The sequence below is a fragment of the Triturus cristatus genome, chromosome 3_2, assembly GCF_964204655.1.
Source record: "Triturus cristatus chromosome 3_2, aTriCri1.1, whole genome shotgun sequence".
NCBI lineage: Eukaryota > Metazoa > Chordata > Amphibia > Caudata > Salamandridae > Triturus > Triturus cristatus.
Window position 1 is genome coordinate 368433975 of NC_140584.1, and position 20728 is coordinate 368454702.

General features: G+C 42.7%; 1 protein-coding gene across 1 annotated transcript in view; it reads left to right on the forward strand.

The window, feature by feature from the left end:
* Positions 1-20728, forward strand: part of MTF1 (metal regulatory transcription factor 1) — a 210048-nt gene that overhangs the window by 163422 nt on the left and 25898 nt on the right. Inside the window, exons 8-9 of the mRNA XM_085647879.1 lie at positions 15028-15569; positions 16719-16788. Coding sequence (XP_085504005.1) covers positions 15028-15569; positions 16719-16788 — 612 coding nt within the window. The remainder of the gene's footprint in view (positions 1-15027; positions 15570-16718; positions 16789-20728) is intronic.

A 20728-nucleotide genomic window follows, 5' to 3' on the forward strand; every position in this document is an offset into this window, starting at 1 on the left:
ACCTCCCACTCGCCCACTCAGATCATGGATGCACACCTTTAAGTCAGTCTTAATCAACCTCCACCTCGGTAAGGGTTGCCTGAGAGCCCCTTTACTTTAAATCGTAGTGCATAGTCGGGCAATTACAATGGTTGTCTTATTGGATAGCGGGTCACGATCTGTTGGAGTTAGGTTACTCACCGTCCTAGTTCGAGCGCGGTCTACTCCATAGATTAATATGCCCTGGAGTGAACCCCTCGCGGACGTGTCCTCTTCTACTTTGGGTGGCCCTTACCCACTGGAAACTGACGCTGAGATACACTGCGGTTGCCTCGTCGTATGTGCCGAATATTCCTCTTCGCAGTCTCTCTACATCCTGAGGAATGCTCACCTCACGTTGAGGCGACTGGCCCAGTGGGAATAGGAGGGGCTGTCGACAGTGGGATCGCTATTTCAGGAGGGTACAATGTTGTCACACGTGCATTTTGCGCACATGCATGGTCTCCCCAAGACATTATTTTTGACACATGCCAGCATAGTCCGATATGTGCTGCAGCATTGGGACCTGGGTGGGAGTGAACCTGACACACATAAGCTACTTCAGGCAGTGCACACAATGGGAAGTATCGGGTCAAGTTTATTAGCATAGTTACTTAAAACCTTTGTATGACAATAAAGGAACCAATAAAGCATTCCATAATAGTAAAACATTGCATAGTAAAAGACGATCCATAAAACCATTGTAAGATAATAAGCTTAGCTAGTAAAACCTTAAAAACATGTATTATACACTAGTGCAGGTAGAGCAGCGTGAAATAAAAATATGGCCTTCATTGATAACCCCCCTGGGAGCAATATTGATCAGTCAGAGTGGTCAGATCCAGTTCCTAAGTGACTTGGTTAAAAACTTGCAAAGTTATTACCTGGTACCTTCTTGGCCGCCAAAACCAGGAAACGCTCCAATCGGCAGTTCAGCTGCGGGTTTCCAGAGGTGAAGCAGGCCAGAACAACTTGCCTCCTAGTGCGTATCCCTCTCTGATTGAAGGTAGCTTTTAGCAGTTGCATCCTTTCTGAATTAAGCTCTTAGCATGTACAGAACAGATCTTCCAAGGTCGCGCCGCATAGGCAGCAAGCCATCTTTGTGCGGTCTCTTTGCCAATGCGAAAGATGCAGCATGCACAGTAGCAACCCCAAGCGATATTTCAGGACTTGTTCTTTGATGGTTCTTGAGTACCCCAGGTCGATATATTTTTGGGTGACCGGTGCACTGTAGGTACTCCATGTCATCCAGCCATGGGCCCTTTTTGCTAACATAGCTTTGTCTTCCACAATTGAAAGGGACTTTATTACTTTCCACACTAGCCTTTTAAATGCAACGTGGGTGGTAGCCGATCCCCAAAGCTGGGTCAATCCAGTTTTCGGCAAGGATTCCTTAAGGTAGGCTGCACCCGGTGATGAGTCTCTGTTACAGCTCTTGTCATAGATAATAGTTGAGAGTGTCGGAGGGAGCCTTCCGAATTTTGTCCCAGCAGATTGTGAAGGCTCCTTGTCTTACCAAAGTCTGCCATTGCAATCTGAACTCCAGCCTTACCTGCACTGCAAAGTGTAGTTAGTCAGGCTGAAGATAATCCTATATGCTCTTATTATGGTGATGTCCAAAATGTTGGCGTCCCTGCCCCTCTGGAGTTCACTGCCATATTCTATTGTAGGTATAAGTTTGGCCTGGATTACTCGGACTAAGGGATATAATGTTGGCCCCTTGAGTTTTAACTTGAGATTAGTTAATGTTACTGCCTGTGATAGACTTTTTCTGCTGATTGTCTCACTCTGACGGGCAAATTGACCTCCCTTGTCAGCAATCACTCCTACGTATTTGTATTCTGTTGCTCATTGAATATGTGTGTTGCCCCAGAACCAAGCCAGGAGTTTCCTGCGATCATATCCTATCGTCATAGATCGTGTCTTCTCAAAATTGACATTAGGCCATTTGCTTCAGACTATGCTTGCATTGTAGTGAGAAGATACTGCAAGCCGACCTGTGTATGGCTAACCAGGATTACATTGTCCGCATAGCAGAAGCTTGACAGCAGTAAGCCTCCTAGCCTTGGAGCATGAGAGTTGCAGGCATTAACTGCCTGTGTCAGGTCTGCCAAAAAGAGGGTGAAAAGGTTCAGTGCCAAGACGCACCCCTGCTTGATCCCCTTACTTGATGGTATACATCTTGACAAAAATGAGACATCACCTATCTTGACCTGTACCCAAGTATCTGTGTGGAGAGTGATTAGCAGGCCCAACACAGTATGAGGGATCCCCCAGTTTGCCAATTTGCTCCAAAGTCTATCATGATTCATGTGGTCGAAGGCTGCTTTGAAGTCAATTAAGCATAGATGTAATGGCAATTTAAGTGGTTTTGCCTTGTCAATTAGCAGTGACTTAGCCAGGATGATTGTTATTGTGCCAGAGGACGTTTAGAATCTTGTTTGATTGAGTGCAATTATCGACTTCTCTGTAGCCCACATCGAGGGTCCCACTAATAGTGTTCCTGCAAAATATTTTGCCTCATTGTCTATGCGTGCATCTAGGCGGTCGTTTTTTGGTAAGGATTTGTCGCCATTTTTAGGTCTCGCTAGAGTCAGCGCATGCGCTGCTCTTGCGAGAAATTTTGTAGGTCGTTTAAAAGTGCTACCCAGGCCGGCCATCAGCTTGCTATTCGCGCAAAAGCGCGCGCGACGTGCACAGCACTTTTTCCCGTCACGCATGCGCACAACTCGCGGCACCACTCGCGTTTTTTTTTTAAATTTCATTTCGCAGCCGCGCTGCGTTACTTTTACAGCCGCGCGGCCAATGCTTGTGTTATGAGCTAGTAGTTATACAGCTGATAACGTGGCAGTGTGAGAAGTTGGGAAGATGGACTTTTTCTGTTTACATATTTTGTGCCTTGTTATCTACAGCATGCCAGTTTGCGGATATGTTAAGTCGTGTTATGTTGTCAACTTTTGTGTAGCGCTTCCCTGTCCTGTGTAAGACCTCACAGCACACATACTGAAGAAAAAAAGCTGGTGACGAGTTGCTTGTTTCTGACGTGCTTCCCGAATGCTAAATGGAAACGGATCCCTTGCTGTCAACGGAAACCCATGCAAAATGCAACACTTGCTGCCTCCTCGCAGTTCGTATGTTGTCTACGTGAACAGTGGCATCCATGTTATCCATGGGAACGCTGTGCCCTGCGCCAACAGCATGGCACAGTCCATTAGTATTCTTTTTAGGAATGCCCCGAAATTCATACAAACTGGATGCGTACATTTTGAGTGCTATTTTAGGAAACATTTTAACCATCACGCATATTCTCACCTGTAGAGTAGACGTACAGCCACGAGACATCTGCATGCTGCTATGTGTGTAGAATGTTGTGTGCATAATATTGTTGTGTGTTGTATAATGTAGCACTGTATCACCTGAAGGCCGGGTTTAAAAAAAAAAAAGTTAATTCTTAATTTATCACGGGTCCATATAAGTCACAAAGATCGATGAAACCACCATGGTTACGTAATACGAAATGTTGCCTCACCCTGTCCCCTCCCCCCACCCCCGCAGAATAGGATGAGGGCCCTTGAGTCTCCTATATATGCCACAGAAATCCATAAGCTTCGTACTGAATGGGGTCTGCATTGGCTGCAGGGGGCATTGTTGTATAATTTGATTGGTTGCTTTCAGCTCGAGCCATGTGAGTGGTGCACGTGCATCAGCATGTTATGTTAATTTGACTTTAAGTATGGCGAGGGCAGTGTGTGATTGCACGATGCCGTGTGATGCATTGGTCATGTACATGGTCTACACGTCACCCATGCAGTCTGTCTATGAGTGATCAAGCCTGATACTGGTGTACTTGCAGACACTTGCAGAGGTGCTTTTAGCGCTGGTGGTGCCTGGTGCGACAGTCTTATTTGCCCCCCCCCACCCCCTCCCCAATATGACTTCCTTCTTCTCCTCGGATTTCCACCCTGCAAAGTTCCCATCACCTCTACATAGCTCTCTCTCTCAAATACATTTCACTTGGTTTTAAAGCGCTGGTAAAGGCTGGTTTTAGTAATCCACTTATCTATCCACATAAAACACATATCTGTCCTTTGCAGCAGGCATGTTAACCCTTTGCGCTAATTTATGGTGAGTCAAAACTGCCACTGCATAAAACTCCTCTCTCTCTTACAAGAGTTATCATGACTTTTGTATTGATGCCTGAAAGCTGGACGCACAAAGAACTCTGCACCAGGTGCTTTTAAATACCACTTTATCTCTAAACCAGCTCCCCGCTAAGGTCAGTGCCCACCTCTAGGTCAGCGCCCAGTGCGGCCGCACCAGTCACACCTCAATACAGCTGGTCCCGTTTTCACACAACTTAACGCTCTCTTGAACTCGTACTCCTGTGGTTCTTATCCGCCCAATCAGACCCTCCGAGGTTTGCTTTCAAACTATCCAGCACTCTATACGAATGTCACTCACTAATAATGCATTCTCTCACATTCTCACAGACACTCTCACAGACACTCTCACAGACACTCTCACAGACACTCTCACAGACACTCTCACAGACACTCTCACAGACACTCTCACAGACACTCTCACAGACACTCTCACAGACACTCTCACAGACACTCTCACAGACACTCTCACAGACACTCTCACAGACACTCTCTCTCACAGACTCTCTCACAGACTCTCTCACAGACTCTCTCACAGACTCTCTCACAGACTCTCAGACACTCTCTCTCAGACACTCTCTCTCAGACACGGTCTCTCTCTCAAACACGGTCTCTCTCTCAGACACGGTCTCTCTCTCAGACACGGTCTCTCTCTCAGACACGGTCTCTCTCAGACACGGTCTCTCTCAGACACGGTCTCTCTCAGACACGGTCTCTCTCAGACACGGTCTCTCTCAGACACGGTCTCTCTCAGACACGGTCTCTCTCAGACACGGTCTCTCTCAGACACGGTCTCTCTCACAGACACTCTCTCACAGACACTCTCTCACAGACACTCTCTCACAGACACTCTCTCACAGACACTCTCTCTCAGACACTCTCTCTCAGACTCTCTCTCACAGACTCTCTCACAGACTCTCTCGCAGACTCTCTCTCGCAGACTCTCTCTCGCAGACTCTCTCTCGCAGACTCTCTCTCGCAGACTCTCTCTCACAGACTCTCTCTCACAGACTCTCTCTCACAGACTCTCTCTCACAGACTCACTCTCAGAGACTCTCACAGACACTGTCTATCTCAGACACTGTCTATCTCAGACACTGTCTCTCTCAGACACTGTCTCTCTCAGACACTGTCTCTCTCAGACACTCTCTCTCACAGACACTCTCTCTCACAGACACTCTCTCTCACAGACACTCTCTCTCACAGACACTCTCTCTCACAGACACTCTCTCTCACAGACACTCACTCTCACACAGACACTCTCTCTCAGACACACTCTCTCTCAGACACTCTCTCTCAGACACTCTCTCACAGACAGACTCACAGACACTCTCACATACACTCTCTCACAGACTCTCTCAGACACTCTCTCACAGACACTCTCTCACAGACTCTCACACAGACACTCTCTCGAAGACACTCTCACAGACACTCTCACAGACACTCTCTCAGACACTCTCTCAGACACTGTTTCTCTGACACTCTCTCAGACACTCGCTCTCAGACCCTCTCAGACACTCTCTCACAGACACTCTCTCTCACAGACACTCTCTCTCACAGACACTCTCTCTCACAGACACTCTCACAGACACTCTCTCACAGACACTCTCTCACAGACACTCTCTCACAGACACTCTCTCACAGACACTCTCTCACAGACACTCTCTCAAAGACTCACAGACACTCTCTCAGACTCACACACACTCACAGACTTTCACAGACACTCTCACAGACACTCACAGACTTTCACAGACACTCAGAGTCTCACAGACACTCTCACACTCCCTCTCACAGACTCACTCTCCCACTCTTTCTCACTGAGTGACTCACTCTGAATGAGTGACTCACTCTCTCTCACTGACTGACTCTCACGGACTCTCATGGACTCTCTCTCACTGACTGACTCTTTTCACTGACTGACACTCTCTCACTGACTGACTAACTCTCGCTAAAAGACTGACTCTCGCTTAAAGACTGACTCACTGACTGACTATCTCACTGACTCACTCTCTTTCACTCACTGACTGACTCACTCTCTTTCACTCTCACTGACTCACTCTCACTGACTGACTCTCTCACTGACTCTCACTCTCTCAATGACCGACTAACTCTCTCACTCACACTGACTGACTGACTGACTCTCTCACTCACTCTCACTGATTGACCTTCACCCTCCTGTTATTTATGCCTCCCATAACCAAAAAAAACACAACAAGCAACCACTGGGACAGGCAGCTACAAGTTGCCAGCATTGAAAGGACAAAAAAACTCAAGACATTATTTTTAATTCTTTTTTAATATAGTCTTTTAGTTGTACATATGCTTTTTTGGGTCATATCTAAGGTAACAAAAATGCTTCTGACACTTCTTTATTATAACTTTTCAGCATGCTGCAAACTTCTGTACAGCACAGCTTAAAGACATAGGTAAAGTCAATATCTCTGGCTAAACACTTATAAGTTCCCAAAGGCGAGACCTATTGGCTATGCCAATGCTTATTAAATATTGGAGATATTATGGAGACCCTCCAAGAGAGCTGGATTGCGCCAAATAGCCTAATTTCGGAAAAGAGTGGGTTCAATGCTTCCACCCAAAGTTCTGCATTCTGTTTGTATATTGCCGGGGGGGGACCCCATTGGGCCCAGGAGCCCCCTCCTTCCTGCCCTTGCTGATTTGCCATCTAATTGATGTAATATCGGCTGCTGAAGGAAGATAGCATGTCTCACTTCATCTAATGCTAGGGGTGCCAAGGAGTTACCTGCTTCTCGTAAAGTGGCTTGGAGGCTTTCTGTTAAGTGCTTTTTTGTTTCTGGGCCTGTCTTTTATACGGTGCATTCCTGGTGAAAGTTGGTCCCAAGGTACCTTACCCAGACCTCTTCAGAGATGTAGGAGGTAACACCCCATGAGAGTTGCAGGCGGTCCTGTTAATTGTCCCCCAGAATCTAACACTGTCATTGTGCTTTATGTCACAAAGAACTTTACCCAAACCTCTTCTTCTCTTGATCTGTTGGCAACCCACTTCAACTTCTTTAGTTGGACTTTTTCCTGCCGTAGGAGTAACTGCAAAGTGTTATCCTCCGATTTGTGGCAGAGAGACGTTAGGATACGATTTATCGTTCTCTTGGTCCGCTTGATCTGGATCCACTGAGTGTTCGGGATACTCCCCATTCCATTAGTGGTTTGGCACACTTTAGTATTGAATGGTGCTGCGCAGGTCTCCGCTAGACTGCTGCTAAAAGGCTCACATAGCTCTGTTCCGCTTCTTGTTGATCTGCTCAGTGCTTGAAAGAGGGATATAGCTGACTGTGAGAGAGACCAAATTGTTGACTGAGCAAATTTGATCCTCTTGTAATTGATCGTGGAGATTAACACTATGGGCAGTGGGAGACATCTTTTTCACTGGCTCTGTTGTGGGCTTCGGGCACACCTGGAAGTGTTGCTGACTCCTTTAAAGCAGGTTTGAGAACCAGACCTAATTCTAGAAATCCTGGATTAAGACTGGGCATGTATACTTGAATATCCCAAATGCATCTCCCGCAGTTCTAGATTTAAATGTATCCAGTTTTCTATTCTGCACATGATGTATCTGACACCACATTGGCTAGTGAAGATGTTCCCCACCACCTCCTCCAGCTGTCCCCGATGTAAGGCTCGAGAGACCGACTTCTTCAGGGGTGTGTAACTTAATAAAACATCTACTTGCTCATGGGGCAGGTTGCTTCATAAATCTACTTGTCCTGTAAAAAAAATCAACTTGCCCCTTTGGTGCCATGTAGTGCAGCGACAAATTATGGCAGCAATCTCATTATATAAGAGCTCTGATATAGTCTCTCTGATTATGCCAGGGCTCATACCATAGTAGTGTTTGAATACATGCAATCCCCTTATGTTGCCACGTTTCCGCAGATCTACGTACTGGGGCTGAAGGTACTGGTAAGCAATAGTTCCAGGGTTAGAATACACTTTTGAGTCTGTGCAAACCTACTAACTTGCATGTTTTAAGGGTTTTCAACAACCCATACTGAGAAATGTTGGAAATGTACTCCTGACAATGGCAGACGTAAACCTTCTTCCAGAATTGGGAAAAAAGTGTTTGGAGGGAAAGTGAACTTGCAAACACTCAAATTTTCGCATGAGAAATCTACACATGCAGATTTGCTCATGCTAAAATGCAGTTTACAAATATTTTCTATGAGTACTATTTCTTGTCCTACTTCTATAAATTCTTGGGAATTCACGAAAGCCGTAGCTGCACTTAATGCAAGGACATATACCATGGGTGCACCTTTGAGTCTTTGTTTAATAATTGGGCCCCTAATTTGGTGTAGTGTTGACAGTGACCTTTTGTGTTTTAGTAAAATTCAGTCTCTCTCTCTGTATCGGCCGGCTTCACTGCGAGTGACAGCATTCTGCTTTTTCACAAGGACACAAAGTAGTGTTGTTCAGTGCCAGTAACTACTGTGGCACTGTGTGCTTTTTGAGCCCAAAAAACTATTTTTGCTTTTGCCAATGTTTGTTATAAGATGAGCGCCCGGCAGCTCCCACACCAATCAGGCTTTACAAAAACCGTACCAAAACAAGTCTCTCATTGACAAAATTAAAAAACCTGACCACCAATTTCAGACCTGCTGGCTTTACCAATGCTTGTTTATTTTTGTTCTCCAAAATCTTATTGAAACTGGTTACACTGATATTTTCCATTATGAATATTTTTGGGAAATACTTGTATGCATAAACACATGTTACTAAATGATGCTGCAAAGAAATGGTACCTGAAATTTTACAGTGGTTTAGCAAAATGTTTTTTTTCCTGCTTTCATTTTTTATGAACATTTTATTTTGAAAGCAAAGAATCATCAATCTTGCTTTCAAGCTTTTGCAAATATTTGCATCCAATCCGAGAGCATTCTGGGAGCATTATACATAGCCTCATATTGCTAAACTTTGAAAATGTGTGTACACATTTTTATGCTGGAACCTCTGTCAGTAGTGCAGTCGGAGCTTACAGCATTTACTTGGAGAGCTCACCCTAACAATAAAGGCTTTCAATTAACTAACCATAAATACAAGTTTGAACAGCATTAACAGATGGGCAAAAATATTACCTTAACTGCAGACAGTGCCCTTACCTGATCCATAATATGGTACTGCAAACTGTCAGCCAAAGGGTTTGTGCTGCAGGGGGTAGGGCCAACTTGTCCCAAGGACAAAATACACATGAAAACGTGTTGCTCTTGACCCCAAACAATATGTCCTGGGCGTCGGGCTGTAGGAATTCCACTTCCCTGTTCTTACATATGCTCTGGACTTGTCCCCATTTATCTCAGTACTGGGCAGGAGTAGCATTGGCCTTATCGGATGTTACGGGCTTGAATCAATGGGATACACCAATACAGTGTCTTCTGGGTCTCTATCCACGGCCACAAGGTTCCAAGGTGATATTGAAATTTGCTGATCCGGCTTTATTGTTGGCAAAGAGGCTTTTAATGTGACATAGAAATATTTTAATATTTGCACTCTAGCCTCATTCTTGTTTTGGGTTATCCCCTTTTTTGTCCCCAATATCTCCCCATGAGGCCTGAGTTTGTTTCATTTCAGGCAGTAGGCCAATATGTATCCTGATTCATTCCCTACCCTTCCCCCCCAAGAGTTCTGGTCATTTAATATTGGACTATTTTACCAACCCTCTTAAATAAGGTCTTCTTGTATTCATACTTTAGCGATTTGAACTGCAAGAAAATGTCAGTGTCTCTGTAAGTAACAAACATCTGTTCTTATCTTCTAATATTACCATCAACACATCTTAACACCTGTTCTTTTCCTTTTTGTCAACGCACTCGTAGTTTCCTCTTATTAAAGCCTTCATGGCATCACAACTCATTTAAAATTAGTTTTCTCCCAAAATTCTTTTGAAAGAAGGGAGCTGTGTTCTTCAGCATCCAATGGGTTGTCCAGTAATTAAGTTTCCAAGACCGACATATTGCATTGGCAGGAGAGATTTGAATTCAGTCTGATGCATGTGTGGTCTGAAATAAATATAGGCTTAGTTTGTGCAATCTGAACATCGTGTAGAAGATCTTGATTTCATCAGCTTGTAGTCTAACCTTGAGTACGACTGGTGGGGAAACTACTAGACTCTTGATCAATGGGATGTAACATCTTCAAAGAGACTTTAACACCATTAAATCACACATCAGTCAAAAATTGTTTATGGTCTCTGAGTAGGGAGGATTTGCACTTACTCCATCTATTGACAATAGGATCCAGTACCAAATTAAAGTCTCCTCCTGCCACAATTGTATCAGAATGGGGTGTGGACAACATTTTCTTTTTGTCATTTATCCAGAGTTCTGGAAAGTCATCATTAGGATAATATATATTAAAGAATGGAATCTCTACTATTCCATCACTTAGAGGACCAAACTCACATTTCCTATAAATTGCTTAACAATCTAATAGTGTAGGTACACTTTCGGGTAATCCTGATTACAACCCCATTCGTATTATTTACAGCTTCAGAATAAGTAATTTCCTCTACCTAATCCTTCATCTACATGATCACCCATCATGTAATCTTTGCCTCTAAGAACAACATTAAGTCTTCAGTAGGTTAGTAACTTTGTACTTTTCATTAGTCGAAACCCAAATATGCAAATTTACAAACAAAACATTGTGGTGTGTCCAATCGTACAAGCATTGTTTTTCAGAAAGATGTTCTTACATTTCTTGGATCACTGAAGATACAGGATTTTACTTTTACATGTAATTCTCGGTTAGTTTGACCCAGTGAATCCGAACTTGGTTTCTAATCTCTTCATTTGAAGCCTGAGGTTCGAAAATATTATCCTGCATGGAGTGATCTCTTTGGTGTAGTCCTAAGTGAACAGTATGTATGTTGGCATATTCTTTTAAGCTATTTGGTATCACTACATGGACTAGGGTTGATGTTGGGTTTGAGAGTGCAGGTCTTTAGAATCTCTTAAGTACCAGTGTCTCTTGTAAAACCTCTCATAATGGATAGTTCAGGGGGTCCCTCTGCCTCATTCTGGGTGTAACCTTAGATATTTTGAAACTACAACTGGACCACTGAATGTTGTCCTGTATAACATAATATCTAAGAACTCCCTTTATGGTTGAATCCACTGAAGTGGCATTGACCTACTTGGGTGGGGGCGGGTGAAGTATGCCACAAGAAAATTGGGTGAAGCGACCCCTCAGATATCGTGTCTGATTCTTATAAAACCTTCGGGAACCTGCAGGTGATTTTCAGCATTGGTTAATGAATCCTACTCAGTATTTGTGCCTGAGATGTATATATTAACAGTGCCTACAATTGACAATTTTATTATGATCCATATGCGGACATATGCTTTGATTATGAAGTGAAGTGGTCTTCTGGAAAAGTTCTCTATGAACGTAAATATGTCAACTGCATGATTACCCACAAGATTCTAGAATTTTCTGTGAAACTTAAGCTAATATTTTATCACTACTTTACCTTTTCATCAGCCAGTTTTAGGTCTCACCTACAAACAGCTATTAACTTACTGGTGTTGAAGGCCTATTGTGTACTCAATATGTATAGAGGGCTTTCGTCAACCAGTTGCTTACCATTCGTTGACTCAATTGTTGATATAATTTGCTTGCTTTTTATTTGATATCTTTGCTTCATCTTCTTGTGTTGTCCCTCCTGGAACGTCGCTTATTTACCATTTTATTGACTGGATGACCTGTCTCTTTCTACTGCTTATATTCAGGGAACTACGTTTTTCTTTCAACACTACATGAATGCACTTGTTTTTTTGTTCTCTCACTCATATGCTTCTTCCCCCCCCCCCCCCCCCTTAGATTTTCCCCACCGCTGTTCTCTTTGTTTCTTCCCACTGACCCAGTGCATCCATTGCCACCCCTTGTCCAGCTCTATTTTATTTATTTATCAAATCTCCCTCATCTTCTCCTGCTGCATTGATTACATCTCCCCTCCCCTCCATTGAGCACACTGTCTCCCCATCGTGTTCTTTAAAAAAAAATCTATTTTGTTGAGCCCAAAACTTTAATTTGCTAAGGCAACAGTCGGTTCTCTTAAATGCACTTTTAGGCAATTTACAATACCAAAATTACCATCCACCATCTTGGAACGTCAAATTATAAGTGTATTTATGGTCAGGGGAGTTGCTGATGCTGTTCCACTTAAGCAAAGAAGCTTTGCTTTCTTTTTCACAGTACGCTACAGCATCTGCAAAAGCCATTGGCAAAGCCAAAAATTCAGGAAAGCCATTAAATGGGAAACCAATTGTATTAGCAGATACTTCGTCTTACAGTTACTGCATTTTTCTAGCTTTGAATTATGCTTGTCTTCTTGCTATATTGTGGGAAACTTTAGCAAATTAAAGCCAAGCAAGGATACAAATGTAAAGTTTATTGGAAACCTTCTACATTAATAAGGCTTTCAGTATATCGAATTTATACAGACACTATGGCTATGAAATTCCTATTTCTGTCGGGCTTAAAAGAAAAAACTAATTATTAAAAAATTGTTAGGATTTAAAGAATAGCTTGATACTTACTATTGTGATGTGAGTACATAATACAACTGTAGTCGAGGACAGTTTCTGTGGTCCTTTCTTTAAGGGGGCCTTGATGTAGCGCTGGTGGTGCCCGGTACGACAGTCTTTGTTGGCAAACCCCAATGACCTTCTTCTTCTCCACAGGATCCCTCGCTACCACCCTCCAATGGTGCCCCTCATCTTTCCATAACCATCCCTCACTTTATTTAATTTAATTCAAAGCGCTACTCATGCCAGTTCAGGGTGTCAGAGCACTTTAAATCACACACACAAATACACCGAACATGCGTCATGCAGAGTTTAAATCAACAAATACGATATGCTACCTAAGACAGTAAGGGCTTCAAGGTGTAGGTGTTACATGGCATCCATACTGGTAGGCATTATATGTTAAGAGAGCTTGGTCTGGAGGAACTCTGATTTAAAACATAATTCAGAGGTTTAGGTTGTCTGTACAAATAAGACTGTTATTACCCAAAGGGTCCCTTTTTTAGCAATCTCAGAATAAGGAGTGATAGAGAAAAAAGGTTCTAGACATTTTCATTTTGCATGCAGCGCCTCAATGTCGATCCATATCTCACTGTGCCATGTTTTAAGGATTGTAACGTATGAACTGTAAACAGCAAAAGGGTCTCCATGACATACGTAGTAACTTACTGAGCTAAGCACATAAAATACAAATCTTTAATCACCATGTTAACCCTTGTGCTTGGCAGCAGGTACATTAAACCTCTATGCTACTTTGAGTCAAAACCGTCACTAGACAAAACACAGATCTCTCCAGCTAGTGCAATAACCACCGGATTTAATCATCCTGTCGTTGTTATCCTCTGAAAGTTGCTGGGTGTACAGATATCTTTGCAGCCGGTGTCTTTACCTCCTTAAGATATTTTAAAGTGCAGCACCCCTCGAGCTTGTGGCCCGTGTGGTGGCAGCGGTCGCTCTGCTCTAAAGCCTACACCAGCGATAGGATCTTGGTTGCTCTCTAGTGGTGCATTTTTTGAGAAGTGACTTTCTTTTCATGCACTGTGGCATCATGATGGTGTGCCCCTGACCTGCACTATCACTAAGTTTGTAAGTAATCTTTATTGTATAAAGTTAATTAAAATCAATACACTTTGTAAGTAAAAAGTGCTCTTTTCTCGCAAGTGAATAAAACAGATTGATTAAAACAGATTCAAAAGGGGGAATAAATAAAATAATAATAAGCTATTGCACGAGTTACGGGGGCCGTTAAGCCCGATGTCCTCACTGTTAGCTGTTCACTCTTAAAGCATTTATTGATAGTTTATCTTCATGTGTGAGCAAAAATGCACTTGCAATTACAGTGTGTTTGTGTGCTTTTCCCGTTAAGCTGGGGCATCAAGAGACTTTCCTATAGACTTTCCTGCATCTGTCAGTTTCTCATCTATCAATGCTAGAAATTATACTAGCTAGCAGTTCATCTCTGGGTCGTCTGGATTAAAACAGACTATTAGTATGGATCCCACGCTGGTTAAATTGGTGTTTGAGCAGGCAAGATCTTTCCCCAGTCAGGTTGGTATATTAGGTGTACCATATTTTCAACTCCTTTGCCGCATAGGCGGCAATATGAAGGCATTTGCCCCCTCAGCCATGGTGGTAGATGTTGAATGGCTGGCAGTTTTCCTAATTAATGTTTCAGGAAATTCAATTGAAGGTCCTGGGGTAGCCTACGCCGAAGTACGGTTGTGGGCTAATAGTTGTATAGCTGTTGATTGTCATCCAGGCGTGTTTTCTCAACACGACGGTGGCTTTGTCTTCTACTAGAGACATGCTCCTTATCGTCTTCCGACTATTTATTACTAGTAATTAGACGTGTATTAAGTTATCTGTTAAATGAGGAAATTGTTTATGAAATTTCATAGATTTAAGTTTCTGTCTCGGGTAATGTGATTCTTTGCTCACCATCTATATTACATACATTTTGAAAAGTATATTGAGGCTAAAGTCTGGAGGCTGTGCCTGGTGGCGCGAGCAAAATATGGGCCGATTTCATCAGATGGAGTGCAATTATGGGTACAGAATTAATAGTATAAGAGGGCCAGTGATTACACCCAGGCGCCACTCTGGGGGACTTGCCAGTGGGCTCGGTAGGTGCGGTTGGCCTAATGTGAATGCGGCAGGCCGTGGTCCAGACATCAAAGGTAAAAAGGCCTGAGTCTTGCAGATGGCATGGTGGGTGATATGAGGACACAAAAAAGAGATTGGAATCTTGAAATTAAGCCAGTTTTGTTTATAGTATTCTTCGTTTTTTGTTGCAGCTGTACTGCTCAGAAGTTTTAGCTGTGATGCAAAGTCAGAGCCTGCCATACAGCCTTCTGTGGGTGATACACCAGCTTTGACGATCCCGAATGTTTCACCTTCTGCTTCACTGGCGTTGCCAGCATCGGTGTCTACTCTTCCTTTGATGTCCAGTGCTGTTGTGACTTTACCACCTGCTGGGCTTGACCATTCCTTGACTGTTTCACAGCCTTCTGAAGTGCCTGCTCCGCTCAGCCCACCGTTTTTAGCAAACCATGAAGAGTGCATCCAGCAAACCCAGACGCCACAGCCCGTCGCGCATGGGCTTTCAGTGGCTGCTGGAACCAGTATCCCCACAGCAGCCAGTACCACTGAGCAGCAACCATCCCGGGTCCAGACATTGCCTCTTGGCACAAGCACAGTTCTTACAACAAATCCCACTATAACGATTACGCCATCTCCGAATACTACCATCTTACAGTCCAGCATAGTGGTTGGTGAAGAGAATCTACAGTGGCTATTGAATGGCGCCACGGGGGCATCTCAGAATCCAGGACAAGCGGTTAGTACTTTATCTTTCTTTGCTTAACTATCATAGCTGTAACCAAGTTTGAAAAACATTGTTACTATTAGCAGTAGTTATAATAAGGAAAAATACTTTGAGGTTTATTATGAAAGATGTAAAAAAAATAACAAAATATGGTTTCGTAAATGTCAGCTAGAGATGAGCGCTATTTACTATGCGCAGATGTGTACTGCATGCTGTTTAGCTTTAGCTCTAATTTCTTCTCTCTCTGCAGTTGTTTGTTATGGAAAAGCTGCACACAGTCATTGGATTTTAAATCAAAAAGCATGTGTTGTTCCAAAACAAGGTGTTGGGTGGCCTTGTCCCCGACTCCCTGCTAACTGGGTTGCCAGCTAAATAAATCGGTTGAAGTTTGAACCAAAACCAGGGCACATTAATGGTTGTTGGTTGCAAGACTCTAGAAGCATAAGCTTATACCAGTTAATGGTGTATGGATGGTTCCTGTGAACTTCCTAGCCCACCTCAGTATCCTCTTTGGTTGAACATACATGCCCACATAGCTTCCTCTTTAGATGTTTGTAAAAATCTGAAGAGTTTGAGATTACCTTGTTTTCCTTCTGCACAAGAACTAGAGTAATTTTTCCAGGCTATCATGTCAACGTAACCCGGATGAACTATGTGAATACCATGCGTGCAAAAGGTCCTTTTTAGACAACTGTGCTTCAACTAATGCGGAACTGTCCACGTGGCTACTATCATGTGTGTGCATTTAATCACTGTCTTAAGTAACATACAGGGGTTACCTGGAATAGTGCATAACTGGTTTAAGGTTGTACTTGCACCCTTTAAAGTTCTGCAGGGCTCCATTCCATGAATGATTATTGTATTCAAACGTTGAACTTCAGACTTGGATCATAAGAGAACCAAGACTGAGGCCAAGGACGTTACATTGGACACTGGAAGGTGAGCACCATGAACGTTGTCTTTCTACCAGCAGTATCTTTGTGAAAAGGATAATTATTTTCTTTTAAATGAGTACTGGCCTATAGAGTGAAAACCATAGCAATGTTGCCTTGTAATAATCTTTCGATCGAAACGCTTGGCACACATCAGATGTTTAGGGTTTTGAATTATTTTTAAGTATCATTAGTATTCCTCTTAAAACAGTTTATGTATTTTTTGCAGCAACAAGCATTCAAAGGAAAGAAAATGTTTCAGTACCAGTGGCGAGCAATTCCAGTGGCCAGCAGTACAGGTGTGTGTGCTAGGCTGACATTTGGTTTAATTACCAGTACTCTTCATGTTTATGGAATGCCATTGTGAAGGTCTGAAATGTTTTGTTTTCAAGAGCTATCGAAGGTCGAGCTTGTGTACTTGAATGGAAGAATTTTATGTACCGTGCATCAAGAAACTGGGGCCTAAATTAATCAAATACTGGTAACAGTCTTGTTAATTTGGAATGATTTAGCCCTCTTTCACTCAAGGAAAAAATAATACCATGGCCTTGATTCCAAAAATATTGCAGCCTCATTTTTCTAAAGATACGTTGATGTTTTTCTGCAGGCCCGAGTCAGTTTGCTTCCTTTTGCCTTTGGCTTACTTTTCAGGTCCCGCTAACAGACAGCTTTAGCTCTGTATGGTACATGATCTATTATGCACTAGAACCATACAAAGATTAGGCTTTGGGACAGCCCCTTGTTGAGGATTGGATGGCTTTCTTGTTTGTCTCAGTGCTCTGCTCCTTATTCTATGGCTTTCATCCCTATTGTGTTTGCCACTACCCTGGAACATCGCCGCTTTACACACTTTACATCATTTCTCATTGAAAGAGTTGTATGCTGTCTTTGCTGATATGAGGGATTTTTAAAATTTTATTTCATGAGAGCTTTTTGCTTGCTTATGAGAACACATTTCTGCCTTTAATAATACTTTTTTTTAATGAAATCCATTTGTGTTTTCTCTAGTTGCTCATTTAGAGTAGACATCAAAGCAGAGATCTGGCAAACTTTTAATGTGAACTCTTTTCTCTCCTTGTCTGGTAGCTCTTTCCCATCTGGTCCGCTCCGGCCCCTTCCCAGTCCCTTGTCTTTTTTTTTGTTTACTATATGTTTTTGGCTAAAGCCAGCAACTGCACACTGCTAGGTGGCCTCTCACCCCTTTCCAAGTGTGTGGCATCATGTTTATTCTTAATTTACAATTTTAAAATGGGGGTTGTGCATTCTGCAATGGTGAAATAATAATTAAGTATAACAGAAAAACCAGAGATGGACACCGGTGCACTAGCAGCCATGCATGTATGAGTGCTGACACACTAGTGACATTTTAGAGGTTTTGTATACTTTATTATTCATTTACTGTTTCAAGATGGCCATTTTCAAAGTTAATACTGAAGCATGTGAAAAGCCACTAGCTGTGCACTGTGGGATGGACGGAGGTAATGGGGACTATTGGCTTTGCGAGTTCTTATTCCGTTAGGTCTCCAGTACTATTACCCACTTTCTTATTGCATCACTGCAATATTCAGTTTTTTAGAAACTAACTTCCATTCACAACAGTAATCTACATGAAGCTTCATTTCTTTTATTTCACTCCTAGAGTTGTTTTAAATGAAAGGTATTTGTGGCCTTTAAAGTGAAAGGGAAAAAAACAGCCGATTTATAAGATTGCTTCTACCAACCAAGAGATTTGAACATGTATATTTTTATTTTTATTATCTACTATTTGGAAGACTGGAAGGAAATGGGCTAACCTTTAAAATATTTTTGCACTCACATTTTCACTAGATATAGTTAATACTTTGGTGACTCTCGCTGCTTTCCAGCTTGTTTTTACTTGCATGCTCCTGTATCCCTCTATGTACCTGATCCCACCCTCCATGTACCTGTGCACATCCTCCACTTGTACGTCTCCTATTATCCATACCCAGTTTGCATTCTTCTTACCCTCCCACTTTCCACCTGTCATTAAAAATGCATGGCTTTGCTTCTCTGGCAATTCCACCTTTTTGATGCTTTGGGCTTTCAATGTGTCTAGCTTTTTGAAAGGACAGGTTAAATAGTTTTACCATTGGAAACTGGCGAAAAGAAAATTAAACTTTGCCTCCATCTACCATGTGACTGTACATGAAGGATGTACTGTGTAAGGTCACCAAGTTGATGATGACTGTCAGTACTGGTCAGATGATGGCCCTCCACTCTCACCCTTTTTCATCTGGAAATCCCAGTCCACACATGATCATGAGTATCTCTTGAAGAGAATGCACCAAGTCGAAAGCGGTAGGGGCTCTATGGTACTCAACATCATTTTACATCTCTTACGTTCCTAACCATGCCAAATTGGTTTTCTCATTCGGCACAACATCGCCAAACATGATCATGGTTTTCTGAGGTTGCTCAGGCCTATTTACTCCCTTTTTCCTGAGGCTCAGCAAATTTCCCTCCATAATCCTGGAACAAATATATCATGTGTGGGGCTGCCTGGGAGTGCACTGAGCTTTCTGAAGAAACAAGCATTGGCATAGCCAATAGGTCTCGCATTTGGGAACTTCAACAGAAATACTTTATCTACAGTCCAAGACACCTGTACTTTTACTGCCTGTAGGGAAATTATATGCTTTGTCCAAAATCACACCCTATTGAGCAACATTTGAGAATGGAACCTGGTTTCCGAGCTCGTACAGTTAGAAGTTTTGTCCTTGAAAGCACATTCACTTCCCATTAACACAAGTTGTGTGCTGCCTGTTAGGCAGGCTAAAAAAAGAAGTATGTTGTCTGAAGCTGCTGCCTAATAAAAGCCCAGGCAGTTGTAAGGTTACAAATTAAGCATTGGGAGTGCGACTGGAGCCAGAAGTTTTTTTCTTTAAAACACATCCCCTCCATATCTACATGGGTTGTGCGCCGTGTTTCAATAGTGAAACCAATATATAATGTGGGTTACCATGCTTTACATTATGTAGTGGTGTTTTAAACATAGGGAAAGTGCAGTGCTTAATATGAGCTGGTGGTTTCTGGTGCTCAACAGCAGCACCTAATAATCAACAGAAATACTTTATCTTTGCTGGAAAATGCAAGCTCTCTAAGCGTGCCCCGAGGTCATTATCGTAAAACATTAGCAAGCGAAAGAGAAAGCACGGTAACGTGACACACAAGGAATGCAGCTGCCAGGCTGCGCGCCTCTGTTCGCTCCCGAGACCCAAATGCCATGGGAGGGAACCTTTATTGAAAATGTGGGACATGCACCCACGTTTGGCCATTTGCATGCGTTCATTATTGAAAGCCACACGCAAAGGCCAATGGAATGTGTGGGAGGAGTCCGACCCACACGGAGAAGTCTCTTGGCAGTCTGGAGTGATTCCAAGAGGCCCTCTCGTAGAGCAGTGCTTGCGCGCTGCGCTAGGCTCAACCTAAAAATGGAAGTAGAGAAATTCAAATCGCCACCAGATCTGGAAAGAGATGTTTCATTTGAGGACTAATTACTAACAGTTTACCTCATACTTCCTAGTCAATTAGCATTCATGATTTAGGCAAGCAGGTTAATCTTTCATATTTAATTTTGTTTTATTTGTCATGAGTTATTTAGCACTGATGTGAGCGAGATGGAATCCGCAGTCTCTAACTTTTTTGTTGAATAACATACGTATATCATCACATTTGGATTGGGGGCTTATCTACTTTTAGCAGACTACCTATTCTCCATCTCCAGATATGGGCCGGAGCCCTCCTGTTTTTTGACTAACATTCTTATGCCCAGACCAGTGATTTTCAACCTTTTATTTAAAAAGAATAATGGGAATTTCAGGTTCTTCTTTACACTCCTTCATCAATGGCTCTTTCAATTACAACATACATGATTCTTTGGACCTGTTCAGCTCTGGTTATGAATTGTCCTACTAAGTTGTCATGGCTACTGTAGTTTAAGAACTGTTTCTAAATATATTATATAAGAAAATACATTTATCAGTCATTTGCAGCGCCTTCATCTCCACAAGTACCTTTACAAGGCACTCAAATACCAGGCAAAGATGCCGCTTCAACTAAGACACAGATGAGTGATGAAGAATCTCTACATCTTACTTTGCTCAAATAACTACCAGACAATGAAGCAGCCTGCCAAAGAATTACATTAGCTAACAAAGGCAATGAAAACAATCCGCTTTCTCCTTCTGCCTGAACGAGCCAATGGCTCTATTTCCAGAT